This window comes from Ostrinia furnacalis, unplaced genomic scaffold, assembly GCF_004193835.3.
Source record: "Ostrinia furnacalis isolate ACB-3 unplaced genomic scaffold, ASM419383v2 OfSCF3149, whole genome shotgun sequence".
Taxonomy (NCBI): domain Eukaryota; kingdom Metazoa; phylum Arthropoda; class Insecta; order Lepidoptera; family Crambidae; genus Ostrinia; species Ostrinia furnacalis.
In genome coordinates, this window is record NW_021133388.1 from 180,851 (window position 1) to 203,610 (window position 22,760).

The 22,760-nt window shown below is 36.1% G+C and overlaps 2 protein-coding genes across 4 annotated transcripts in view; both read right to left on the minus strand.

Annotated features, from left to right (window-relative positions):
* Window positions 1-565: 565 nt before the first annotated feature.
* LOC114357429 (zinc finger protein 569) lies at window positions 566-4,867 on the minus strand. Of its 3 annotated transcripts, none has more exons than XM_028311036.1 (3): window positions 4,670-4,867; window positions 3,776-4,090; window positions 566-2,664 (listed from the first exon to the last, which is right to left on the minus strand). In XM_028311036.1, the coding sequence occupies exons 2-3, from the start codon at window positions 4,079-4,081 to the stop codon at window positions 637-639; spliced, it is 2,334 nt and encodes a 777-aa protein (XP_028166837.1). In that variant the 5' UTR covers window positions 4,082-4,090; window positions 4,670-4,867; the 3' UTR covers window positions 566-636. The 3 variants fall into 3 exon arrangements, with proteins under 3 accessions (XP_028166837.1, XP_028166835.1, XP_028166836.1); XM_028311034.1 differs by having other exon boundaries at window positions 3,776-4,094; XM_028311035.1 differs by lacking the exon at window positions 4,670-4,867 and adding an exon at window positions 4,235-4,249 and having other exon boundaries at window positions 3,776-4,094.
* Window positions 4,868-6,171: 1,304 nt separating this feature from the next.
* Window positions 6,172-22,760, minus strand: part of LOC114357419 (zinc finger protein 543) — a 33,643-nt gene continuing 17,054 nt past the window's right edge. The window contains exons 16-24 of the mRNA XM_028311014.1: window positions 22,176-22,183; window positions 14,470-14,611; window positions 12,572-12,712; window positions 11,696-11,755; window positions 11,201-11,269; window positions 9,794-9,854; window positions 9,240-9,293; window positions 8,439-8,485; window positions 6,172-6,568 (exon numbers count right to left, since the gene is read on the minus strand). Of these exons, the coding sequence (XP_028166815.1) occupies window positions 6,476-6,568; window positions 8,439-8,485; window positions 9,240-9,293; window positions 9,794-9,854; window positions 11,201-11,269; window positions 11,696-11,755; window positions 12,572-12,712; window positions 14,470-14,611; window positions 22,176-22,183 (675 nt within the window). The 3' untranslated portion in view covers window positions 6,172-6,475. The remainder of the gene's footprint in view (window positions 6,569-8,438; window positions 8,486-9,239; window positions 9,294-9,793; window positions 9,855-11,200; window positions 11,270-11,695; window positions 11,756-12,571; window positions 12,713-14,469; window positions 14,612-22,175; window positions 22,184-22,760) is intronic.

Consider the following 22,760-nt stretch of genomic DNA (forward strand, 5'->3'; position numbering starts at 1 on the left):
TTTCTCTATCCTTCTTAGGCAAATTACTGTGGCAAGACAAAGAAGGAAGAAAAATATTCGAGTTCAGTCGTCGGAAAACCGAACGAAAATGTCATCGGCTTTACGTTACTTACGACCTCTGCCTCGTGCCATTTTTAGAGGGCGGAACTTTTTCGTTAAATTACGAATGACAACTTAGTTTGGGCAAAAGCCAAGAGATAGCGCTTTGAAGTACTTTTTGCGGCGTTCAGCTTAATAACTAGTTTTATTTTACTAATATAGATGGCGCTTTTTGCAACTTTTAGATTTCATAAAATGGATTTTTTTTCAATGTCTCAAACTAATATTAATAATACACAAAATATTTAAAGTACTTTTGTTTAGAAGCATCTTGCATTTGGCTTAAATATGCATCGAAAAGTACGTACATAAATGGTTATCTATGTACGCAGTTTTGCACACTATGCATTATTTTTACGCGGGAATAATAAGTCGTCCCCTATTATTAAAATTTTGAATGTTGATTGAACATCAGAATTGTTGCTGGGAAATGTTGGAAAAGTTATTTTAAATTAAATCCAATACATCATAACACCAAATACTTTAATATTTAATTATCAATAATGTAAAAATAAAACAAAATACTAACATTTAAACTCAACTGAAACTTGGTAGATCACAGTGTTTCTTTTTAACGTGAAAACGCAAGGATGTGTTGTATTTCGTTGCAAACGGACACACCTCACATTTAAACCTTTTCTCCGTAGAATGCTTGTATTTATGCTGAACAAGGTTCGCTGGCAAAATGGTAGCATAGTCACATTGATCACATGTATACCTTTTCTTCCCAGTCATATGCGCTTCCTCGTGGTATCTCAAAATGTATTTATTCATCGACTGAAAGGGACACTTGGAACATTGAAACTTAACACCTAACTCTTTATGCTTTTGCTTGTGCTTCATCATAGCACCTTCATAATAACTTTTGTATCTACAACCGGCAAACTCACAGTGCAACGTTGTGGCATTTTTGTGCCTTAATAAATGCTGTGTCATACTATTTTTATTTGTTGTATTAAACTCACAGTATTTACACTGAACTGTGGTCTCTGTGTGAGCACTTTTAATATGCTTCTGCAAGTCTGAACCAGGGACCATTTCACCGCACATTTGGCACTGAGTCTCCGTTGAAAAGGTGTGGTTTTGTTCGAAATGCAGCTTTAACTGCTCGAAGTTAGGATAGATTTCCGGACATTTTGTGCATTGGTAGTTGTTCTTCATGTCTGCATCCTCCGTTTTGACTTCTACGTCTGGTTTCACAACACTACATTTACCATGAGCGAGATTTATGTGCTTGCACAGCTCGAATTCACCGTTAAACGCTTCAGGGCATTGGTCGCATTGCTCCTTCTGTACATTTAAAGGATTATTCGCGAAGTGTTTTATTAGCACATGCCGCCTGTAACTCTCCTTTGCCTTGAAGATTTTCTTGCAATATTTACACGTGTAAGACACTTTTAAATGCACTTTTAGTAGATGTGGTTTGAGCAGACGTCTGTCGTGGAATCCTTCGTTGCAGATATTGCAATAGGCTACTTTAGGGGAGTCGATTTTGTGCGTGCACCTAATATGCTTTGCCAAACCACCTTGCGACGCGAAAATTAGTCCGCAAAGCGAGCATTCCTTAATTGCCCTTATGTGTGAATGATTTAAATAGGATTCTCTCGTGTCGAATTGTTTATTGCACACCTCACAGTGTGAACCCTGGTCGTGTTTCCTTCTAACGTGCCTTTTAAGGCTTTCTACTTTATCGTAAGACAAATTGCAAAAACTGCACTTCAATCTGAAGTATTCCTTCAAAGCATTATGTTTTCTTCGCATATGCAACTTCAAATAGCCGATGGAAGAGAAAACTAGAGGGCATTCTTTACAAGTAATTTCTCCAGTTTGCTCATTCTTGCAATTCTCTAAATAATTAGGCGTAGCTTCGTTTGGAGCGTCTTCCTCAGACACTTTATGCTTTCTCTGCATATGACGCGCGTACGTCTCTCTTCTAGTAAAGATTTTGGGACAGAACGGGCAATTGTACCATTGGTTCTCTATAGGTTTCTTAGCACCACTGTGTTTGCGTTGAAAATGCACCATGAGACTTCTGTATTTGTCATACGTGAGCCCGCATTCGCTGCATTCGTGTTTAAATGACTCTACAAACGACCCATGCTTCCTCTGCATATGCATCCGTAATCTAGCCATGCCCTTGAAGACTAACGCGCATATTTCGCAAGTCCGTTCCTCCTTATCTTCAGGCGTTGAATCAGGGCCATGTTTTCTTCTAATATGTGCAATAAGACTGTTTTTAGTCTCGTACGACATGCCACAATAGTCACAGATGTGTTTGAACGACCGTCTGTACACTTTGTGCTTCCTTTTCTGGTGCATTCTTAGAGTTTTCGTGGACTTGAAGACTAGGTGGCAGACTTTGCACAAGTATGTAGGCGCAATTTTGACGTTTTCCTCGTGTTCAGATTCAACTTCATTATTCTCTTTGTTTAATCCGAGTACAGAGTGTTCGTTAATGACACTCTCAAAAGTTAGTAGCAACGCATGCTGGTTTTGCTCGAGTTTCACAACTGGCTCCTGGGTATCGTCGGGCAAGGCGTCAGTTAACCCACTGCCATTGTCAAACTGAAAGTTGAAAGATTAAAAAGTTGAATACAAAATAAACATGACTACATTAACATACATCTAAGGGCTGATATTAAACTCTGAAGAATAAACTTGTCATACTGATACTGCCAATGTGACAAACTTATTTTTCAGTTAAGCCTAGGCGCAGACCATCAATTTTTCGTCGGCCGATAGTTTAGTCGGGTAGTTGATCAGTATGGGCATGTATGGAAGTGCGCACATTACACCGATTTGATTGGGCCGATTCTTCATACAAATTAAAATCGGGCCCAACTATCGGCCAACTAAAAATCGGTGGTCTGCGCCTAGTCTAAGTGATCCGATAAAATCAGTTTTACTAAAGTTGTCAATCAATATACAACGAATTATACATTTATGTTGAAAAGTAGCACCTATGTCAACTGCATAAATATCAGTGTTGAACTTCCTGCTTACTAACAGACTGAATATTGGTGGATCTTGATTGTTTTGTTTTATCAAGCCCTAAGATTAATAAATTTTAAATACAAATCCTCTTAGAATTACTGCAAACAATGCATTAACTTATGATATTATTTGGAAGTCAGTAAAATCAATTTTTTATCAACTACATACAATTTAGATAACATTTTATCATTTCCTTTCTGTACAATGGGTCGTAAGATACATACATTAGAATTCATTATTGACAAAGAATTAATTTAAACACATTCTTTTGTACAGTGGCTCTCATTGTAACTTTTTAGATTAACAATACAGCTTATTAAAATGCATATAGTATTTTGGTTATCATTTTTCAATAGCCATAATTATTGTATTTAAAATAACAATAGTTTTCCATATTTTGTTTTTGTTTGTGACATTTTATCTTGAAATAGGTGCTTTTTTTACAGAAATGTATAGTTTATTACACAATCTAAATATATTATTACTCAATGGTGACTGACTGACCAACGCACAGCCCAAACATCTGGACGGATCAGGCTGAAATTTGGCATGCAGGAAGATGTTATGACGTAGGCATCCGCTAAGAAAGGATTTTACGAAACTCCACCCCTAAGGGGGTAAAACGGGATCCACGCGTACGAAGTCGCGGGCGGCCGCTAGTTGACTATAATAACATACTCACATCATTAAAATCCAGTTCGACTTCAATGTTTTCAACTTTAATATTTACTTCTGGATCTAATTTCAATTCCAACGATGGTTCTGTGAAGACGTCTTGTTGCTTATGTTCTATATCTTTGAAAGGATCTTCTTGTTTTTTCTTTTTCTTCTTTTTTTTCTTTTCTTTGATTTCATACGACATTGGCTCCTCGGGCAGAAATGATGTTGGGTCTTTTCTCTCAAATTCTTCTTTTACTTTCCATCCAGATTGGTCTTGATCATATTCCATCTTCATTTTTACATCGACCTCTTCTTTTACGGACACCATTTTGTATTGTAAGCTGAAAGTTGAATATATTTATTTTAATATAAAATTCCGTGAATTCAAATCTTTTATATGGATTTTAGAGTTAAATTAAGAAAACATTGCAGCTTGCATAATACGAGACAAATAATAACAAAATGTAACCAAGGTAGGTACCGTAATTAGTGGTTTTTATCTTCTTTTCGATCTTGAATATCCATTATTAAAAAACTATAATTATTAAGAAATATTCTAGGGCTAATGAACCCACTCAACCCAGGAAAGAAGTTTATATCAAATTGCAACTTGTTTTACTTTCTATAAGTATACGAATTCCATCCATTTTCATACAGATGAACGATAAACCGTACACACGAATAGAAATTCAATTTACAGTTACTTGTACGAACATAAATCGTAAGTAGTAAATATCGTTTCGAAGTATCGCAATCACATCAATATGTCAATAACAAGATGTTGGATTACATTACAATAACTTATTTACCTACATTAGTAATCATCAAAGCTGACTTGGCGGTGAAGGCTGAAGGTTAATCGCGCTTTTACGAGCGCTATTACAAAATAATACGTCATTTTTACGATAAAACTTACCGACTTATCACTAAAATTGTTTTTATCACCACAAATTACAACAAAAAGTTATTAATTACATATTTGTTAGATAGCGTGCTCTCTCAGATACCAATATCTCCACGTATAACGTGAAGTCTTTGTGCTAAAAATCAATAATTATAATAAAATTCATCTTGGAAAAACTGGAATGATCAAAATGGCCTATTTGCGGATTCGGCTGACAGCTGACTGTGACAGTGACGCATATGTCATAAAAGTTTGACATTACGCATCAATGTTGCCATGGGGTAAAATAACGAATAACGTTATTTTTAGAACATACCAAAAGTCCAATGGTGAAACCAATTTTTAGGGTTCCGTACCCAAATATTAATGAGAAAATATTTAAATTCACAGAACACATATTTAATTGTATATTTACTTCAAAATAAATAATGAAATTCAAATAAAATAAACCCCCTAAAAAGGGGGGCTCCCATAGTTCCCATTACAACAATCACATTGTCCTACGGAACCCTATGTATGTACGCGAATCCGACTTGCACTTGGCGAGTTTTTTCATAAGTTGTATAAGCAGCGAGAGTTCAGTTTAGGCGATCAACACGACAAGTGCTTTCTGTCTCCCTTCTTCCCTTTGTTACAAGTCCAAGACTTGAAATCATCGTATGGTTTTGAATCACACCATCTACCATTTGCAAGTGGCGATTGTGGTGTCACCACCACCGAGTGGCGTTTCAATGAGGGTTTTCGCGATTGAAAAATCCGCCAGATGGCAATAAGTAGACGCGAGGTCCAAATGCTGCATGATTGGTGGATTTTGACATATTTGTCAATGTCTTGTCAAAAATAACCAATCATGCAGCATTTGGACCTCACGTCTACGTATTGCCATCTGGCGGATTTTTCAATCGCGAAAACCCTCATTTGATTTATCCTTTACTCACGGGGGCGAAGCCGTGGTCAAAAGCTAGTTTGAATATAATTTCCTACATGGGACTAATTGCTATAAAAATAAAAACACAGGAAAGCCATTAAATGGTTTATGAAAAGAATGTTTGTGTATATTTACACAATGTACAGACAAATTAAAAAATGTACATCAGTAATAATAATTTACATAAGTAATTATTCTTAGCATACCTTAATTTTATTCGAAAGCATGTTACGTACTTATTACTTGTGATGTAAATAGAAGTTATGTTTTATTGAGAAGAAGTAAAATCATAGAATAATATTATATAAAATCTTTTATCGTTTATGTAAATAAGTGTGGAGAATAGTAGAAATAATAAAAAAAACTGATTTCATCACTCTAAAGACATTTATAATAAAACAATGTAAATAAGGTATTTTAAAATACATCCAGGCAGTAAAAAGTACAATACTAATTTATGCAATATTATAAACAACGAGTTCAGTCGAGTAGTATTGCTTAAATTATCATAACCTTATGCTTATTTTATTTTTAAAAAAATGACTTCAGAGACTTAAAATAATTTTGTGCTATTATTGTATTTAAAGATGGCAACCTACAAAATAAAATACTAATTACCTAGTGGCTCGATGCTGAACTACGAAACACCAGCCAAGTTTGCGGGTTCGTTTCCAGCAGTGTTATTGTAATCATAACACAAATATTTTCATACATAGTTAAGTATAATATAAATGCCAAATGGTGAACCATCCATTTTTAACCACAATATAAGTTGCTTAACTTTAGTTATTATTAAAAACTAACACAGCTCTGATTTAGGAGACAACTTTAAACCTAATATTACAGATTTCTAATCTGATAAAAACTTTTATAGATAATGAGCACTTTTTTCATTGGTCTATGGCAACCCAACCAGTTTTTCCGTCTGGCAACTGCACTTGTATCAGTCTCATTATGTCTCCTTTGGCATCGGTGGTTAAAATCTGAAAATGAAAAAATAAGGTTTAATTTATGGTGTACTCGGTTTCAGGGATGTTATGGATATCCGTAACTGTAACCGAAACTTTCGGATATCCGAAATAAAAAATATCCGAAACCGAAACCGGAACCGATTCAAAAGTTTCGGATAGTTTCGGATGTAGGCAGTTTAAATTTTTGTTTTGTATAGCATTATACAGTGTGAGTCACGTTAAAGTGTACATATGAAAATAGATGAAACTAGACCTATTTTTATCGACAAAAAAGAGGCCAAAATTTTTTTGAGTTTTGTTTTTAATTTTTTATAGAATTTTTTTTCTTCCAATTACTTATTGTAAAGAAAACGTAATAACTTTTAAACTAGGCGGTATATCTTGATAAAATAAAAACAGTAATAATGCTAAATAACAGGCAATACTAAAAAAATACATGAAATACACAAAAAAAGGCCAACAAATAATAAAAAATGATACTTTTTGAAAAAAATCTGCTTTTAAATTCGTGTTTTTTTGTTTATTTGATAAATTTCTCCAAAAAATGCCCCTATAACAGGTGTTTTTTATTACTTTGTATTATTCTCTATCGTATTATCTTTGTAAAACCAAAAATCGCATGTCTCTATCCCTATCACAACATTTGCTATGAGCGTTTGAACAAAGGCCTGCCACAACATTATTCTCCGCTGCAGGTAGAGAAAATTTTAATTTTAACTAAAATGCTGATTTTACTTCGAAATCTTTTGTTTTTATTTGAAATTAAACTTGTCTTTATCTAAATTACAAATCTAGAGCCATTTTCAGTTTCGTTGTTAACGAAGCGTTGAATAGCGCACCCGGAGAGACTTAGTTCAAACGATCATTGCAAATGTTGTGATAGGGATAGAGACATGCGATTTTTGGTTTTACGAAGGTAATACGATAGAGAATAATACAAAGTCGTAAAAACCACCGGTTATAGGGGCATTTTTTGGAGAAATTTATCAAATAACCAAAAAAACACGAATTTTTAAGCAGATTTTTTTCAAAAAGTATCATTTTTATTATTTGTTGGCCTTTTTTTTGTATTTTATGTATTTTTTTAGTATCGCCTGTTAATTAGCATTATTACTGTTTTTATTTTATCAGGATATACCGCTTAGTTTAAAAGTTATTACGTTTTCTTTACTATAAGTAATTGGAAGAAAAAAATTCTGTGAAAAATTAAAAAAAAATCTCAAAAATTTTTTGGCCTCTTTTTTGTCGATAAAAATAGGTCTAGTTTCATCTATTTTCATATGTACACTTTAACGTGACTCACACTGTATGTAAAGGCATGTTATGCCTGATTTACCTTTATAATGCCAAGTGTACGGCCATGAATGAACCGTGTTGAACAACTATTGCAAATTGCATTAACTATTGCAAAAAAAAAAAAAAAAAAAGCACAGATATCCGTAACCGTATCCATAACCGAAACTACATATCCATAACATCCCTACTCGGTTTATTACTGTGACCAGAGTCAGTGCACCAAGAGAACAATATTGTTTTTACTACTTGCAAGCACTATGATAAACTGTGATGTTAAAAGCCATCGATATTGTATCGATTGTCTTGGTAGATGGCGCTGTTTATCAGTAGCGTTAAATGTGATAAAAACAGTTTCAAGTGTACATTCATCAGTTTAATTAAGATCAGAGTAAATACAAATGAGTAGGTCATCTTCATAGAAACGCACCGAGCGCGGTCTGTATGTGAGCGGCGCAACTCCCCGCTAAATTTTGTCAGTGTGTGCGTGCGCGCCGCATACGTATTGGCGCGCTCACATACAAACCGCGCCCGTGCGTTTCTATGAAGATGACCTACTCATATGTATTTACTCTGTTAAGATTCTTACTTCTCTTTGGTCCTCCGAGCTGTTTTCTATTAATCCCTCAAAATTTTCTGAAACAAAAAGATTTACACAGTTATAAGAGATATCACATGTTGAGTCAACATTAAATTAATAATGGTGGACGTCCTGTGGCTGAAAAGATGATGATGTTGACATGTGCTTACAAATTGCCTATTCGACAGGATTTTTTGTGAAATGTCTTGTCGTATAGCCAATTTTGCTTATAATTAAGTTACATTGCAAAAACTAAATAAATGATCAGTCACTATTAACAAATTATTACTAAAGCCTGGTCCGTGAGCACGTACGAGCGCGACAGCAACATTATTACGCGCGAGCGATAGGGATGGGTAGCTAGGGGTCATTGGACGGGATTCTACGTGCTCACGGACCAGGCTTTAACTAAACTAGAACTAAAGTCGCTGACATAGCCCGACGGATTAGCAAGCCGAAGTGGCAATGGGCAGGGCACATAGTACGCAGAACTGACGGCCGATGGGGCAGCAAGGTTCTGGAGTGGAGGCCGCGTACCGGAAAACGCAGCGTGGGACGTCCACTCACAAGGTGGACCGACGACCTGATAAAGGTAGCAGGAAGGCGCTGGATGCAGGCCGCTACCAACCGGGCAACATGGAAAGCATTGGGGGAAGCCTATGTTCAGCAGTGGTCGTCCTGTGACTAAAATGATGATGATGATTAACAAATTGATTGTTAACCTCAGTTGCACCATCTTAACTATAACCGGTGATTATGGAGTTTGGTGGTGCGACCCAGCCTTAGATAATATTTCAAAAGAATACTGACCTATGGTGTAGAATGTGGCTTCATTGCTCGCTTGGACTAGACTCATAGTGGTTTCTGAAAAGACGAAATAATTTTAATACTGTGCATCTGATGTATTTAACACCGGGCCACACTTGACCTTCACTGGTTGGGTTATTGGCGGTCAAGCTGTAGATCCTGGCTACACAGGAGTTGCAGCGGTGGGAACGAGAGGTGGGAATAGTCCCGTATGTATTTAAATTGATTAGCAGTAAATATATTTTTTTTATTTTTTTATTTATTGCCCTATAATCTTCTCAATTTTCTTTTTTACATAATTTTATACTAAAACTAGCGGCCGCCCGCGACTTCGTACGCGTGAATCCGTTTTACCCTCTTAGGTGTTGAATTTTGCAAAATCCCGTCGTAGTGAGCACCTACGTTCTAAAAGGAACCCCCATGCAAATTTTAGACTCCTAGCACTTGTAGTTTCTGAGATTTTGTGATGAGTGAGTCAGTCAGTGAGTTAATTAGTGACCTTTCGCTTGTATAAATATATTATGTTATTTATTTTATAATTTTATGATGATACTAACCCACTGTATTGACATCGGCATCGGTTTGATTCATTTCCAGCTCCTGTGTTGTTTCAAATATCTGGAAAGAAAATTATTATATAACATTTCTTATTTCAGTACACGGCTGTTTAGTAACTAGAAACTTTAAAAGAAAATAGGACAGGTCAGTATCAGGTTATTATAGTTTTGTATACAGGTACATTTTGACTGGGCCTGGGCCCAACAGTGGGACGTATAATGGCTTAAATTGTTTCGGGGAATGTTACCAGTAACAAAATGTTAATTGTGAAAAATCTAAAACGTTAAAATAACGGTTATCGTTATAATCATTGAGCTGCTGTCATAGTGACATTGACGTAATGTCAATATATACTAGAAACGTCAGATTAGACAACTCCGCGCGCTTCTGTGCTACGTTTGTAATGAATTGTATTTAAAATGAGACAATTTAATGTGAAAGTTAAGTACCCAGTGTTTTATTTATGACTAGCTTTTGCCCGTGGCTTCACCCGCGTGAAATTTAGTGACACAGATCGGCATAAATTATAGCCTATAAGTTAATCTGGGTTACAAACAATAATACTGTAGTTTCAATAAAATCCATTCAGTAGTTTTTGCGTGAAAGAGCAACAAACATCCAGACATCCAAACTTTCGCATTTATAATATTAGTAGGATGATAATAGATCTACCGGCCTCTAATAATAGCTACTAGTTATCTATAACGGCTCTTTCAAATAAGACATTTTGAGCCGAACGTCTGTTATGCGTTTGCAAGACCGCATTACACATAGGTCTTTAGTCTGGTCTGCGAGCACGTAGAATTTTGTCCAATGACCCCAAGTTACCCATCCTTATCGCTCGCGCGTAATTATGTTGCTGTCGCGCTCGCACACTCACTGCGGGCGCCCGTCGCACAGTCGCGACAGCAATATAATTACGCGCGAGCGATAAGGATGGGTAGCTTGGGGTCATTGGACAAAATTCTACGTGCTCGCAGACCGCGCTTTAGCACTTAAATCAGTCAGTGCCTGAGGACCGGTACGGGAGGGTGTTTTTGAGATGTCAATCGTCAGCGAGATATCAAATATGTTTCTTCTTCTTCTCTATGGCTATTGTGTTTCCACGTTCGCCAATGTTTCAGATTTATATGTTGTCACGTCATTATTATGTCAATAGCACGTCATAATATGTCAATGTCACTTCATAATATGTCAATGTCACGTCATAATATGTCAATTTCACGTCATAATATGTCAATGTCACATCATAATATGTCAAATTTAGTGCGCTCAGGCACTAACTGAGCAATAAGCACTAGAACTATTGTAATTTTTATTCCAAAGCAGTTGTCATTTTCTCTGTGCGGTCCTGCAATCGGACGTCCGGTTCAAAACGTCTTATTTAAAAAACGCGACCAACTCACAGCGTTCGCCATTTTGTCTGTTTTAATTTCTACACCGTTCACGTCCATCAACGGTGTTACGACGATACCCTAAAACAAAATGTATTTGTTGACGAATACATTTCATTTGAATAAAAAACTCATAAAACTAATTTATTTCTGTAAATAGGCTTTTAAAAAAAGCACTTTTACACGTCCCAGTATTAACCCTAGCACTGCTTCAGGACAATAAATGGGCCAGTGCTGAGAAGAAGCAGCGCAAGAAACTCAGTCACTATAATTGTCAGCCTCTTTTTCTAAGGTTTACAGGCTTTAAAATGTTTCGTTTTCAGCTAAATGACGTCCACTGCTGGACAAAGGCCTCCCCCAAGTACAAAGTAAAATGTACAAAGTTATAATTTGTTTTTTATCTAATATCCACTGTGATGTAGGAAGAAATTACAGACAAAACAGATTTTTGAATATACATAAAAGCATTTGGATATCTTTTTGATAGAAACATGTGGAATAACTTACATTTTCTGTTGCCTTGATAACTCTCGGTTGATTTACTACTATCGATTCAGCGACGTGACCCTGCAATGAGATAATGACAATTAATGGTTTGTGTCTTTTCATGTATTTTAATTAATTAAGAATACAACTGACAGAAATAATTTAATAAAAACGCTTTTAAAGTAGTGTCGTATCTAGGCACTATTATAACTTCTGATGATGTGTTGGGGGTGATACAGTGGTGAGGAAGACTCGTTACCATGGTGTGGAGGTCGTGTTATCGTAGTGTGGAGAGCGTGTTACCAAAGTTTGGGCGTGTTAACGTGGTGTGGGGGTTGTGTTACTATGGTGTAGAGAACGTGTTACCGTGACGTTGGAGTTGTGTTACCACTGTAAGGGGGACTTGTTACCATGATACGGGAGAAGTGTTACCATTATACGGGGGAAGTGTTACCATTATACGGGGGAAGTGTTACCATGATAAGGGGGAAGTGTTACCATAGTGTCGAGGTAGTTTTACCTTAATAAAAGGATGTTACCATAGCAAGGGGGACTTATTACCATGATAAGGGGGAAGTGTTACCATAGTGTGGAGGTAGTTTTACCTTAATAAAAGGATGTTACCATAGCAAGGGGGACTTGTTACCACGGCAAGGGGAACTTGTTACCACGGCAAGGGGGACTTGTTACCACGGCAAGGGGGACTTGTTACCATGATAAGGGGGAAGTGTTACCGTAGTGTGCATATGCGCATAGAGAAGCTGCTTTCGCATGTACCCGGCGCCGCAGGAGAGACACTCGTAGGGTTTCTTGTCGCTTGTTAGTTGTTACCACAGCAAGGGGGACTTGTTACCACGGCAAGGGGGACTTGTTACCATGATAAGGGGGAAGTGTTACCGTAGTGTGCATGTGCGCATAGAGCAGCTGCTTGCGCATGTATCCGGCGCCGCAGGATAGACACTCGTAAGGCTTCTTGTCGCTATGGACGAAGCGGTGAGTGTTGCGATTGTCGCGCGAGGTGAACGTTTTGCCGCACACCTGTAAAAAAAATCAACGTCTTATTTTTTTGGTACCAAATAAATGTTTGTTCGCGCCTTGCAGACGCGATGGAATTTTATAAATAAAACTCGGAAACTGCTTATTTCGTTGTATTCTTGAGACGTTACAATTTTGATGTTGTTCGATCGGAATCCAAAGGAGAAGTGATTTTATACAATGGTTCTCAATATAAAGTATTGACTGACAAAAGTTATGTGACATTTACATTAGAAGTAGATTTTGCTATTAGAATATGACGAGGCGCGAGTAGGGCCGCAACAATGTTTTTTCTTTCTTTCTTTATTAAAAAGTCATTAAGACCGCCACAGTGCATTGTCTCTATGTGTGCTAAATTTTAAAATAAATAAAATAAATAAATAAATAACTAGTGAAGCAACGAATACTACTTTTACGAATACGAATGTTAAATCAACTATTCGGCGAATACGAATATCTCTACATACTCTGGTACCAAATAAATGTTTTTTCTTTCTTTCTTTTCTCTTTCTTTATTAAAAAGTCATTAAGTCCGCCACAGTGCATTGTCTCTATGTGTGCTAAAGTTTAAAATAAATAGGGCCTGATTTTTCAATAGCTGGATAACTTTTAACTGAAGAATAAGTTTGGCATATTGACAGTTTTAGTATGGGAAATAAGTCAAAATGACAGTTCTATTCTTCAGTTAAAACTTAACCAACAATTGAAAAATCAGCCCTAAAATAAATAAATAAATAACTAGTGAAGCAACGAATACTACTTTTACGAATACGAATGTTAAATCTACTATTCGGCGAATACGAATACGAATATCTCTACATAGTCATGAAAAACTCTTATTATGGTTAATGTTTTAGTAATTAAAATTTACAAATGGCTTTTTTTTGTTATTGTATCACTTTACTTGGTAACTAATCACAAAACAAAATAATAATTTTGTACAATCGACCTGCTATTGACTGTCAAATTCCAAAAGAGAATTTACTTACCTACTTTGTTATAATATTGACCGGGGTTTTCCCGTCGTGTCGTTGTGGCTATACAGCGGCCTTGCAATTCGAACCGAGAACGATTTGTGATACTTGTGCGTATTTATTTCGAAAATAAATGGATTCCGAGGGTCCTGCGGCTTACATTGTTTTAAAAGTTGTAGTGTTCGGAGACACACACGTGCGTGACAAAATTAAAAAAAGTAGGTATTCGTATTTGTAATTACCTATCATTCATTCATTCATGAACGCACACTTTACATCTAATAAAAAGTATTAAAAAATAAAAATCGCGACTGTGCGACGGGCGCCCGCAGTGAGTGTGCGAGCGTGACAGCAATATAATTACGCGCGAGCGATAAGGATGGGTAGCTTGGGGTCATTGGACAAAATTCTACGTGCTCCCGGACCAGACTATACATGGCATTATAAAGGTAAATCAGGCTGTTATGCCTTTGAAACTTGAATCGGATACGGTTTCGGATATTTTTTTATTTCGGATATCCGAAAGTTTCGGTTACGGTTACGGATATCCATAATATCCCTGCAAAAGCCCGGTCCGTGAGCACGTAGAATTTTGTCCAGTGACCCCAAGCTACCCATCCTTATCGCTCGCGCGTAATTATGTTGCTGTTGCGCTCGCACACTCACTGCGGGCGCGCGTCGCACAGTCGCGACAGCAATATAATTACGCGCGAGCGATAAGGATGGGTAGCTTGGGGTCATTGGACAAAGTTCTACGTGCTCACGGACCAGACTATAGTTAGTTACCTCGCAAGCGTAAGGTTTCTCCCCGTTGTGTATTTTGAGGTGTTTTTTATAGTGTTCGGGATACACGAATGTGGCGCGACACACCGAGCAGCTGAGCGGACGCTCGCCCGTGTGAGCCGCTTTGGTGTGGTAGTCCAGTAACCTGGAATATATCATACAAAATCAAATCACATTTTTAGGGTTCCGTCGCGTAGTCCTGACTAGGAACCCTCATATACTTACGAGCAAAAATATGGAATCACCAACTTGTGTTTTGTTCCGAGCGATCTTAAGAACTGAATGACTATGCATGTATCTGTGGTATCAATTTAAAGTTTATAATATTACCTTTAAAATGGTACCATTTTTATTTGTCTTCTATTAGTCATTTAGTTTTTGTGATCGCTCGAAACAAATAGGGTGATTCCATATTTTTGCTCGCGAGTGTAGTTTCGATATGTCTGACTGTCTGTCTGTCCGAGGTTTTGCTTGGAAACTACTAGCATTAGAGAGCTGTAATTTTGTGGAAGTATGTATACTGATTACGCCGACAAAACGGTAGAATAATATTTTGAAAAAAAAAAAAAAAAAAAAAATTTTTAGAGTAGCTTTCCTACATGTAAAGTGGGGATGAAAGGACAATGTTCGTTCTCCATACATTGTTCGCCTAAGAACCAACAATTTTGACATATTACTACCCGAAAGCGAAATAATACGATTCTGTGTGTAAGAACAATGATTCCTGATGGACACTTGCCATAAAATTAATGATTAAGAATATTAAATCACAGCGATTTTATAATATGTCGTTTATGACAACATGGCGTCTAATGTATTGTGTGAATGTATGAACACCGATTCGCGAAAAATGTTTTGTATTGTCGTCACGCCGAGTCGCAGCCAAATAGTATAAAATAATAGAACAAGTTTTAGAAATACAACTCGGCATTCCACTTTTATAATATGCCCACATATTGCACGTAAATAAACAACATGAATCGTAGGTTGTTTCCACCCTTGTCATCTTCTGATCTCATTTTGTCTAATATTTCGTTACGTTTTTTACGAATTTCGTTACGTTACGAAAAAGTACAACATAATGCTGAGTGTATACTGTTATTACCTGACTAAGCATAGTAATATTCACTACTTAATTTATTTCAAAAAATATAGAGCGTTAATAACAAAAGGATTGGATACTATCTGCTTTACAGAAGTGCCACCAGCAAAAATTTTCAAATCATTTAGATTACGTTTTTATGTGAACACTTCTTTTGTTTTTTTAGGAATGCCGCCAAAAACCAATGCCGAAAGGCAAAAAGCTTACAGAGAACGACTCAAAATGGATAAACATGATAGAACAAAAATAATTTTATTAAAATAGTATGAATGATTACTCCCTTATTTTATTTCTAACCCCTTAATATTACCCCGTATTTGGGTGCATACTTACAAATATTTCGAATTGTATAAATGAAGAGCATTCATAATATTTCGCCAATGTATAACAAGCCTTATAGCCTTACTATTTCGTTACTACCGTTTCGTTACGTACATTTTTTTTGAGAAATACTCAGTTATTAGTATGAAAGATTACGCGGTAATAAGCGGTTTACGATTTACGAGGTATTAAAAAGAAACTACTTACTAGATCTCGTTCAAAACAATTTTCGTTGGTAGATTTTATAGTAATGTAGGTACATCATATGTTTTTTTTAGATCTTTCATTTTCTTATTTTAGAAGTTAGAGGGGGGGGGACCAACTTTTTTCCACTTTGGAATCGTCTGTCACGCAAACTATTCGGTTTAGAAAAAAAGTATTTTAAAACCTCGATATAATTTTTGAAGACCTATCCATTGATACACCACACGTATGTGTTTGACGATAAAAAAAATTGAGTTTCAGTTCTAACTAAGTATGGGGAGCCCCCCATATTTATTATTATTTATTTTCACAGAATACATCTACTTACCAAGTTTAAATAGTATAGCTCTTATAGTATCGGAAAAAAATAGCTGTGACATAGGGACGGACAGACGGACGGACGGACAGACAGACAGACATGACGAATCTATAAGGGCTCCATTTTTGCCATTTGGCTATGGAACCCTAAAAATTGGCCACGATAGCCCAACGGTGAATGGGTCGGACTGGCCGACTCGAGATCCGAGGAACGCGGGTTCGAATCCCACCGCCGCTCGACTATTGTGGTGAGCCCACTCGTAACACAAGCTTATTTAGCTTAACATGAGGGGCTAACGGGACTATTAGTAATTTGTGCAATACAAATTGCTAATAATTTTTTAAAAAAAATGAGGACAATCAACAAGACTGAAGGATTTATAATTAAACCACGACACAATAATAATAAGTACTACGCATAGAAAGTTTTCTACAAGATTCGAGCACCGTTTCGTTTGACTTATGTCAGTGATCGGTACTGTGCACAGTGTGCCTACCATGAGTTTACGTTAGGTGAGCTCGCTAGCGACTGCGTAAAAAAATGACATTTAAATGTATGACATATTGTGCAGCGCCCCTAGCGGCTACTTTCAAGAAACAAAATCTTCATAGAGATTTTTGACGTACTCGCTAGCGAGCACACCTGACGTAAACTCATGGTAGGTACACAGTGCCGAACTGATATGACTGATATGACTAAGTAAGACACAGTAAGCTTCTTGAAGCTTACTGTGTTGCTATCGCGCACCCTAAGCGTATTTTTTTTATTTCCAGTGTTTTTTTAAATGGGTGAAGAATGCGCGAGTAATCTTCACCTATTGTAAAAAAATATTCATTTTGGAAAAAAGAAAAAATAGTAGCTTCTGTAGCAGTCAGCCCTATTGCTCCGGCTGCCGCTCGATAAATTACACCATATTGATGACGACGATCAGTGCACATTTTTTAAAATAAATTCGCAAAGAAAACTTTCTGTACGTAGTTAGTACCTACCATACATAACCTAAACTTCATTCTGTGATATAATTTCGTAGGCAACGTCAAAAATAACCGTTGCCATTCAAAAATTCTTGAGAAATTTAGCTCCTCATTCACTTCCGTCGCAACACAGCTTCATATTAGATTGGTATATGAAGAAATGGAAAAAAATAAATGTTAGCGCGATTTAAATACGTACAACGCCATCTGTTGAACCGCGTGCGACAACATTTACTAAGGTGCTAAGGCAAGCTGCAAAAAGCAGCCAACCGATAGCACGGACTGGTTTTGTTGTACTAGGTTTTTCCCGCGACTTTGCCCGCGTCACATATCACATATCCTTAAAAATTCTATCTTACTGTAAAGTACATTTTAATTATTTTTGCACCGCAAACTCAAATTTACAGTACCCGGCAATAAATATTGCACATCGACCTTTGGAAAGAGAATCGGTTAATTTCGGCTCGTAGAGCGTTATCTCTGTCGCACACTACCTATACGATTGACAAAACGTCATTGACAAAACATTATTCAATGAAAATATTGTCCGAACTCTTAGTATTTCTCTTCGACAAATACTTTAACACATTTTAAACCACTTTTCTTTCACGACTATAAAAAGTTTTTAGAAATTTAATTCACAAAATCAATTACACACATTTAAAATAAAGTTTGTTTATACACTTTGACAAAACGTCATTGTCAGTCATTGTTCAAGTGCGACAGTGATAACGAAACCGAAATTAGCCGGTTGTCTCTTTCTAAAGGTCGACGTGCAATATTTATCGCCGGGTATAGTACTGCTTGGCCCAATGGTGGACTGGGATAGAATTCCATAAGGCATTAAGTTTGCTTATAGTACAACATTTTTAATGACCCTGACCACCGGTGGCTATGACCCCGACCACTGGTTGCTTGTGGGACCCTTCCCCGAAACCGGTGGTATAAAATTATATAAGTATTCAAACATTTACATTTGTCGGCCGTTTGGTGTAGTGGTTCAGAACGGACTACTATGCCGAGAGGTCCCGGGTTCGATTCCCGGCCGGGCAGAAATTGAAATGATGAATTTTAATTTCTGTGACGGGTCTGGGTGTGACTATGTATAATATTTATGTATTTAAAAAAAAAACAAAGTATACATACATTATACAGAGTGTTAGGTAAATGGGTATATGAGCCGAGACTAGCCCATGTTAACATACTCATATAAATACTATAGTGGTGTCAGAAAGTGGATATCGTAATATTTAATAAATAATATTTTCCCATACAAAACTAAATAAATTATTATTATTTTAATTTTTGGACAGCCCTACGATCGCGCAACTCCCTCCTAGGTCAAACGTGGTCAAACGGTATTTCATTCACAAATTTTGACGCGAGTCGGCACCGCCCACTTTTATTATTACTTTTGAACCAATTCTTCACTTACCTCTTTTTATTGACTCTGCAAGCAATCCAAGATATTCAGGGGGTAACACTTCACTCCAATTCACAAAACGAATCGCAACACATTATCACATCCATCCACTCACTTATTTACCTTCCCACGCTTTCAAGTGACCGGGTAGGTACTTGTAGTGAAATCCTATTTTCAAGAACGTGATCTCCGGGTCTCCCTTCGGTGGTATGGTGGTGTCGATTCACCCACCCCACCCGCGAAAACATTATGACACAAGGTATCGTGGAACGGAAGGTCTCCCGGACATCAATCGTTCATCACACTAAAGAAATCACAAAGTCCTATTGCACCAACACCACTCAACACCATAATGTCATTGTATTACTTAGCTATTTGAATATCTAATTATCCAGAACGTCGAACAACAAAACATCGCAACAAACTGATCAAATAATAATGTAAACAAATAAACATGGCCGTAGAGATGCACCGAATGTTCGGTTGAATATTCGTATTCGGTACATTCGGCATATTTTTTTCATGTTCGTATTCGGCCGAATGTTCGGTTGAATTGCCGAATAATTACCGAATATTAAAAGTATTGTTAAACAATTAAAAAAATAATATTTAATTAAACAGTTTGGTTAACTAATTACTAAATAAGTGTGGTTTATAGCGAAAGTATTTTATAGTTTTTGAAAATGAACCAGACACTACTTGTACCAATTATTTATTGTGAAATAAAAAGATAAATTTATTTTTTATGAAATTGAAAAATTTAAGGACACTGCCAAAACTGCTTTGAGTAACAAACAACTATTTTCAGAAAACTTTTTTTAGAATAGTTGTAATGTAATAACTACTATCTTAAGGAACCAACACAAGTATTCAAATATGTTTATAAAATCAAATAAGTTTTTTTAAATAAATATCTATCTAGGAATGTAGGTATGCTAGTGAATGGTGAACTAGGAATTGTTATAACTATTTGTAGTTTTAATTCAATGTAAGTCAAATAAAATTCTTTAAAATCAACAATAAACAAATTATATCATCCGTTCACAAATGAAATTAAAAAACAAATTTATAGTAACTTTAAGAGTCAACATTAGTTGGTAATTTAAGTTTTAATCAAATTTGAACCGAATGATTCGGCCGAATATTCGGTTCGGTACATTTTGAACCGAATATTCGGCCGAACATTCGTATTCGGTTTAATCTACATTCGGTGCATCTCTAATAAAAACCATTTAAAATCCTATGAGAACGTTTTCGACTTCTACGCGGACGAAGTCGCGGGCAAAAGCTATTTGTAAAATAATTAGACTAAATTATTAAAATGCATGATCCAAAGTCATTATTCCACGCGGACGAAGTCGCGGCAGGCCTGGCTCACTCCGCGCGGTACATCCGATAATTACCTACAGCGAAGCGCCCTAAGTACTAAGTACCTAATTCTATGATCAAAGTATTATTTAAAAATGGACATAAAGAGAAATAAATATTGTGCGGAGTTCGGGTGTTTAAATTCGAAAAGAAATCTACACCGGATTTATATTTTTTTTCGCTTCCCAAAGATGCTGAAAGGTATGTTGGCCATGTAGGTAATCAATAATTCTTAGGATAGTATAGGAACCTAACCTACCATGACTACTGCTCAGAATGCGTTCGTTCGTTTCAGCCAAATGACGTCCACAGCTGGACAAAGGCCTCTCCCAAGGTTTTCCATAATGAATGCGTACTTACCTACATACGTACCTCATTACATATAAGTAGATTAATTAATTTTTCACTAGACAGCAACCCTAACAACGTAAGAAGAGTTCAGAGGCACGCGATAGAAAGAGACAAAACTTGTAGGTGAATAAATTTGTAGGTACTTAGTGCTGTGCGAGCTGAATTCCACTGTATCGCGTCACAGCAAGACTCGCATTTATTTAAATCGTCTTGCGGAGTAATCCTTCTGTACCTGTGGGTCTAGACAAAGTGCAAATTATAATCGCAAACCAGTCGAAAAGTGGTCGAAAAGCCCCTTTTTTGTATGGAGTTTTGACGGATTCGATTTGATCAAAAAGTGCGTTTTGTCTAGGGGGGCTGTACTATTACTTATTCTGTGATTATGATATAATTTCGTAGGCAACGTCAAAAATAACCATTGCCATTCAAAAATTCTTGAAAATTTTAGCTTATTCATTCACTTCATTACTTCACTAGATTGGTATATGAAGAAATGGAAAAAAATAAATGTTAGCGCGATTTAAATACGTACAACGCCATCTGTTGAGCCGCGTGCGACAACATTTACTAAGGTGCTAAGGCAAGCTGCAAAAAGCAGCCAACCGATAGCACGTGCACTACTGGTTTTGTTGTACTAGGTTTTGCCCGCGACTTTGCCCGCGTAAAATTTAGTTTGTCACATATCTGCCCCGAAACCGGTGGTATCCAATTTTTTTGTGATAATTTAGAAAGTTTTCTAAAATTATGTTTTTAAAATGAAATAAAGGAACAATAAATTATAGCCTGTAATATGTTATTTTGGACAAAATAAAATAATACTTCATTCATCAAAATCTATCCAGTGGTTTTAGCGTGAAGAGTACCAAACATTACATTACATCTACACAAACTTTCGCATTGCATTTTAAGCCTTTACCACAACCTTTACTTACGTCGATCAACAAGTGTATTATTTTTTCATTTTTTGTCATAAGAGGGCAATATACAGGGTGAAATTTTGTAAGGCCACCTGGAGGGAAAGTACTCTTAATACTGTAGATAGAAAATTTTACTGAAAGAAAATATTCCTTTATTTTTTAAAAGAAAGAGAACTAACTGCATTCAAAGATTTTAGAAAATTCTCCACCATACCAAAATTAAAATAATTTAAGATCTCATGGTTTTCCTTTCATTAGATTTATGAAGATTGTTAGGGAGATTTCTTCCTTATACTTAACCCTAACGATCGATGCCATAAAAATACAGGGTGTAATTTTTAACAGGTTTTAGTTGACTCGATTCCCGGGTGTGGCAAGCTAATTTTTGGAAATCTTTGAATGCAGTTCTAAATCTTTTAAAAAATAAAGGAATCTTTTCTTTGAGAAAAAAAAATATGTTTACAATATTAAGAGTACTTTCCCTCCAGATGGCATTACAAAATTCCACCCTATGTAATAATTATAATTATGTATAAATATTAAACATAGTCTATTCCGATAGCAATAATTATGTATAAATATTAAACATAGTCTATTCCGATAGCAACGTCAACAAAATCAACCGTTGCCATACAAAAATTTGAAGAATTATTGATTTAACTAACAGACTACCAAGTGATTTATTGAAAGAATGGAAAAAATCAAATGTTAGCGCGATTGAAAGTCGTACAGCGCCATCTGTTGGCGACACGTCCGAAAACATTTTACTTGAAAAGCTCATGCTTTAACTAGCAAGTGGCATGCAGAATTTTAAGGTTAATTTGAAGTTTGAACCATCTTACTTTAACAAATATCAGAAATATGTCTAACTCCATACAAAAAACACCGGTTACTGTTATAGTTACGGTTAAAGCAACTCAGCCTGAATACTCTAATAGGGTATTTGCCACCACCAATCAAATTGACGTACTTTTTAAAACTGTCAAAACGAGACTCATAGATTTTGTATGGAATTACTAGCCAGTGTCGTCACTATTTTGTCAAATCAATTAAACTACTTTTTTATTACAATACAATCAAAAATCTTAATTTACAGGTAATTTTAAGACCATAGTTTTGGTCTTTAAAATAGTGCCTTTTAAAAAAAAGTTGTTTTTGAATTATTGAGGAATGTTGGCAAATACCCAATTTCTATCTCCTTACTAAACGGCCTAAAATTAAAACAAAAGGGACGATAAAAAAATAAAATTAATAAAAAATACGGTACAAGTTGAATGTTTTCCGACGGGGTGCAACAGATGGCGATGTTAGACTT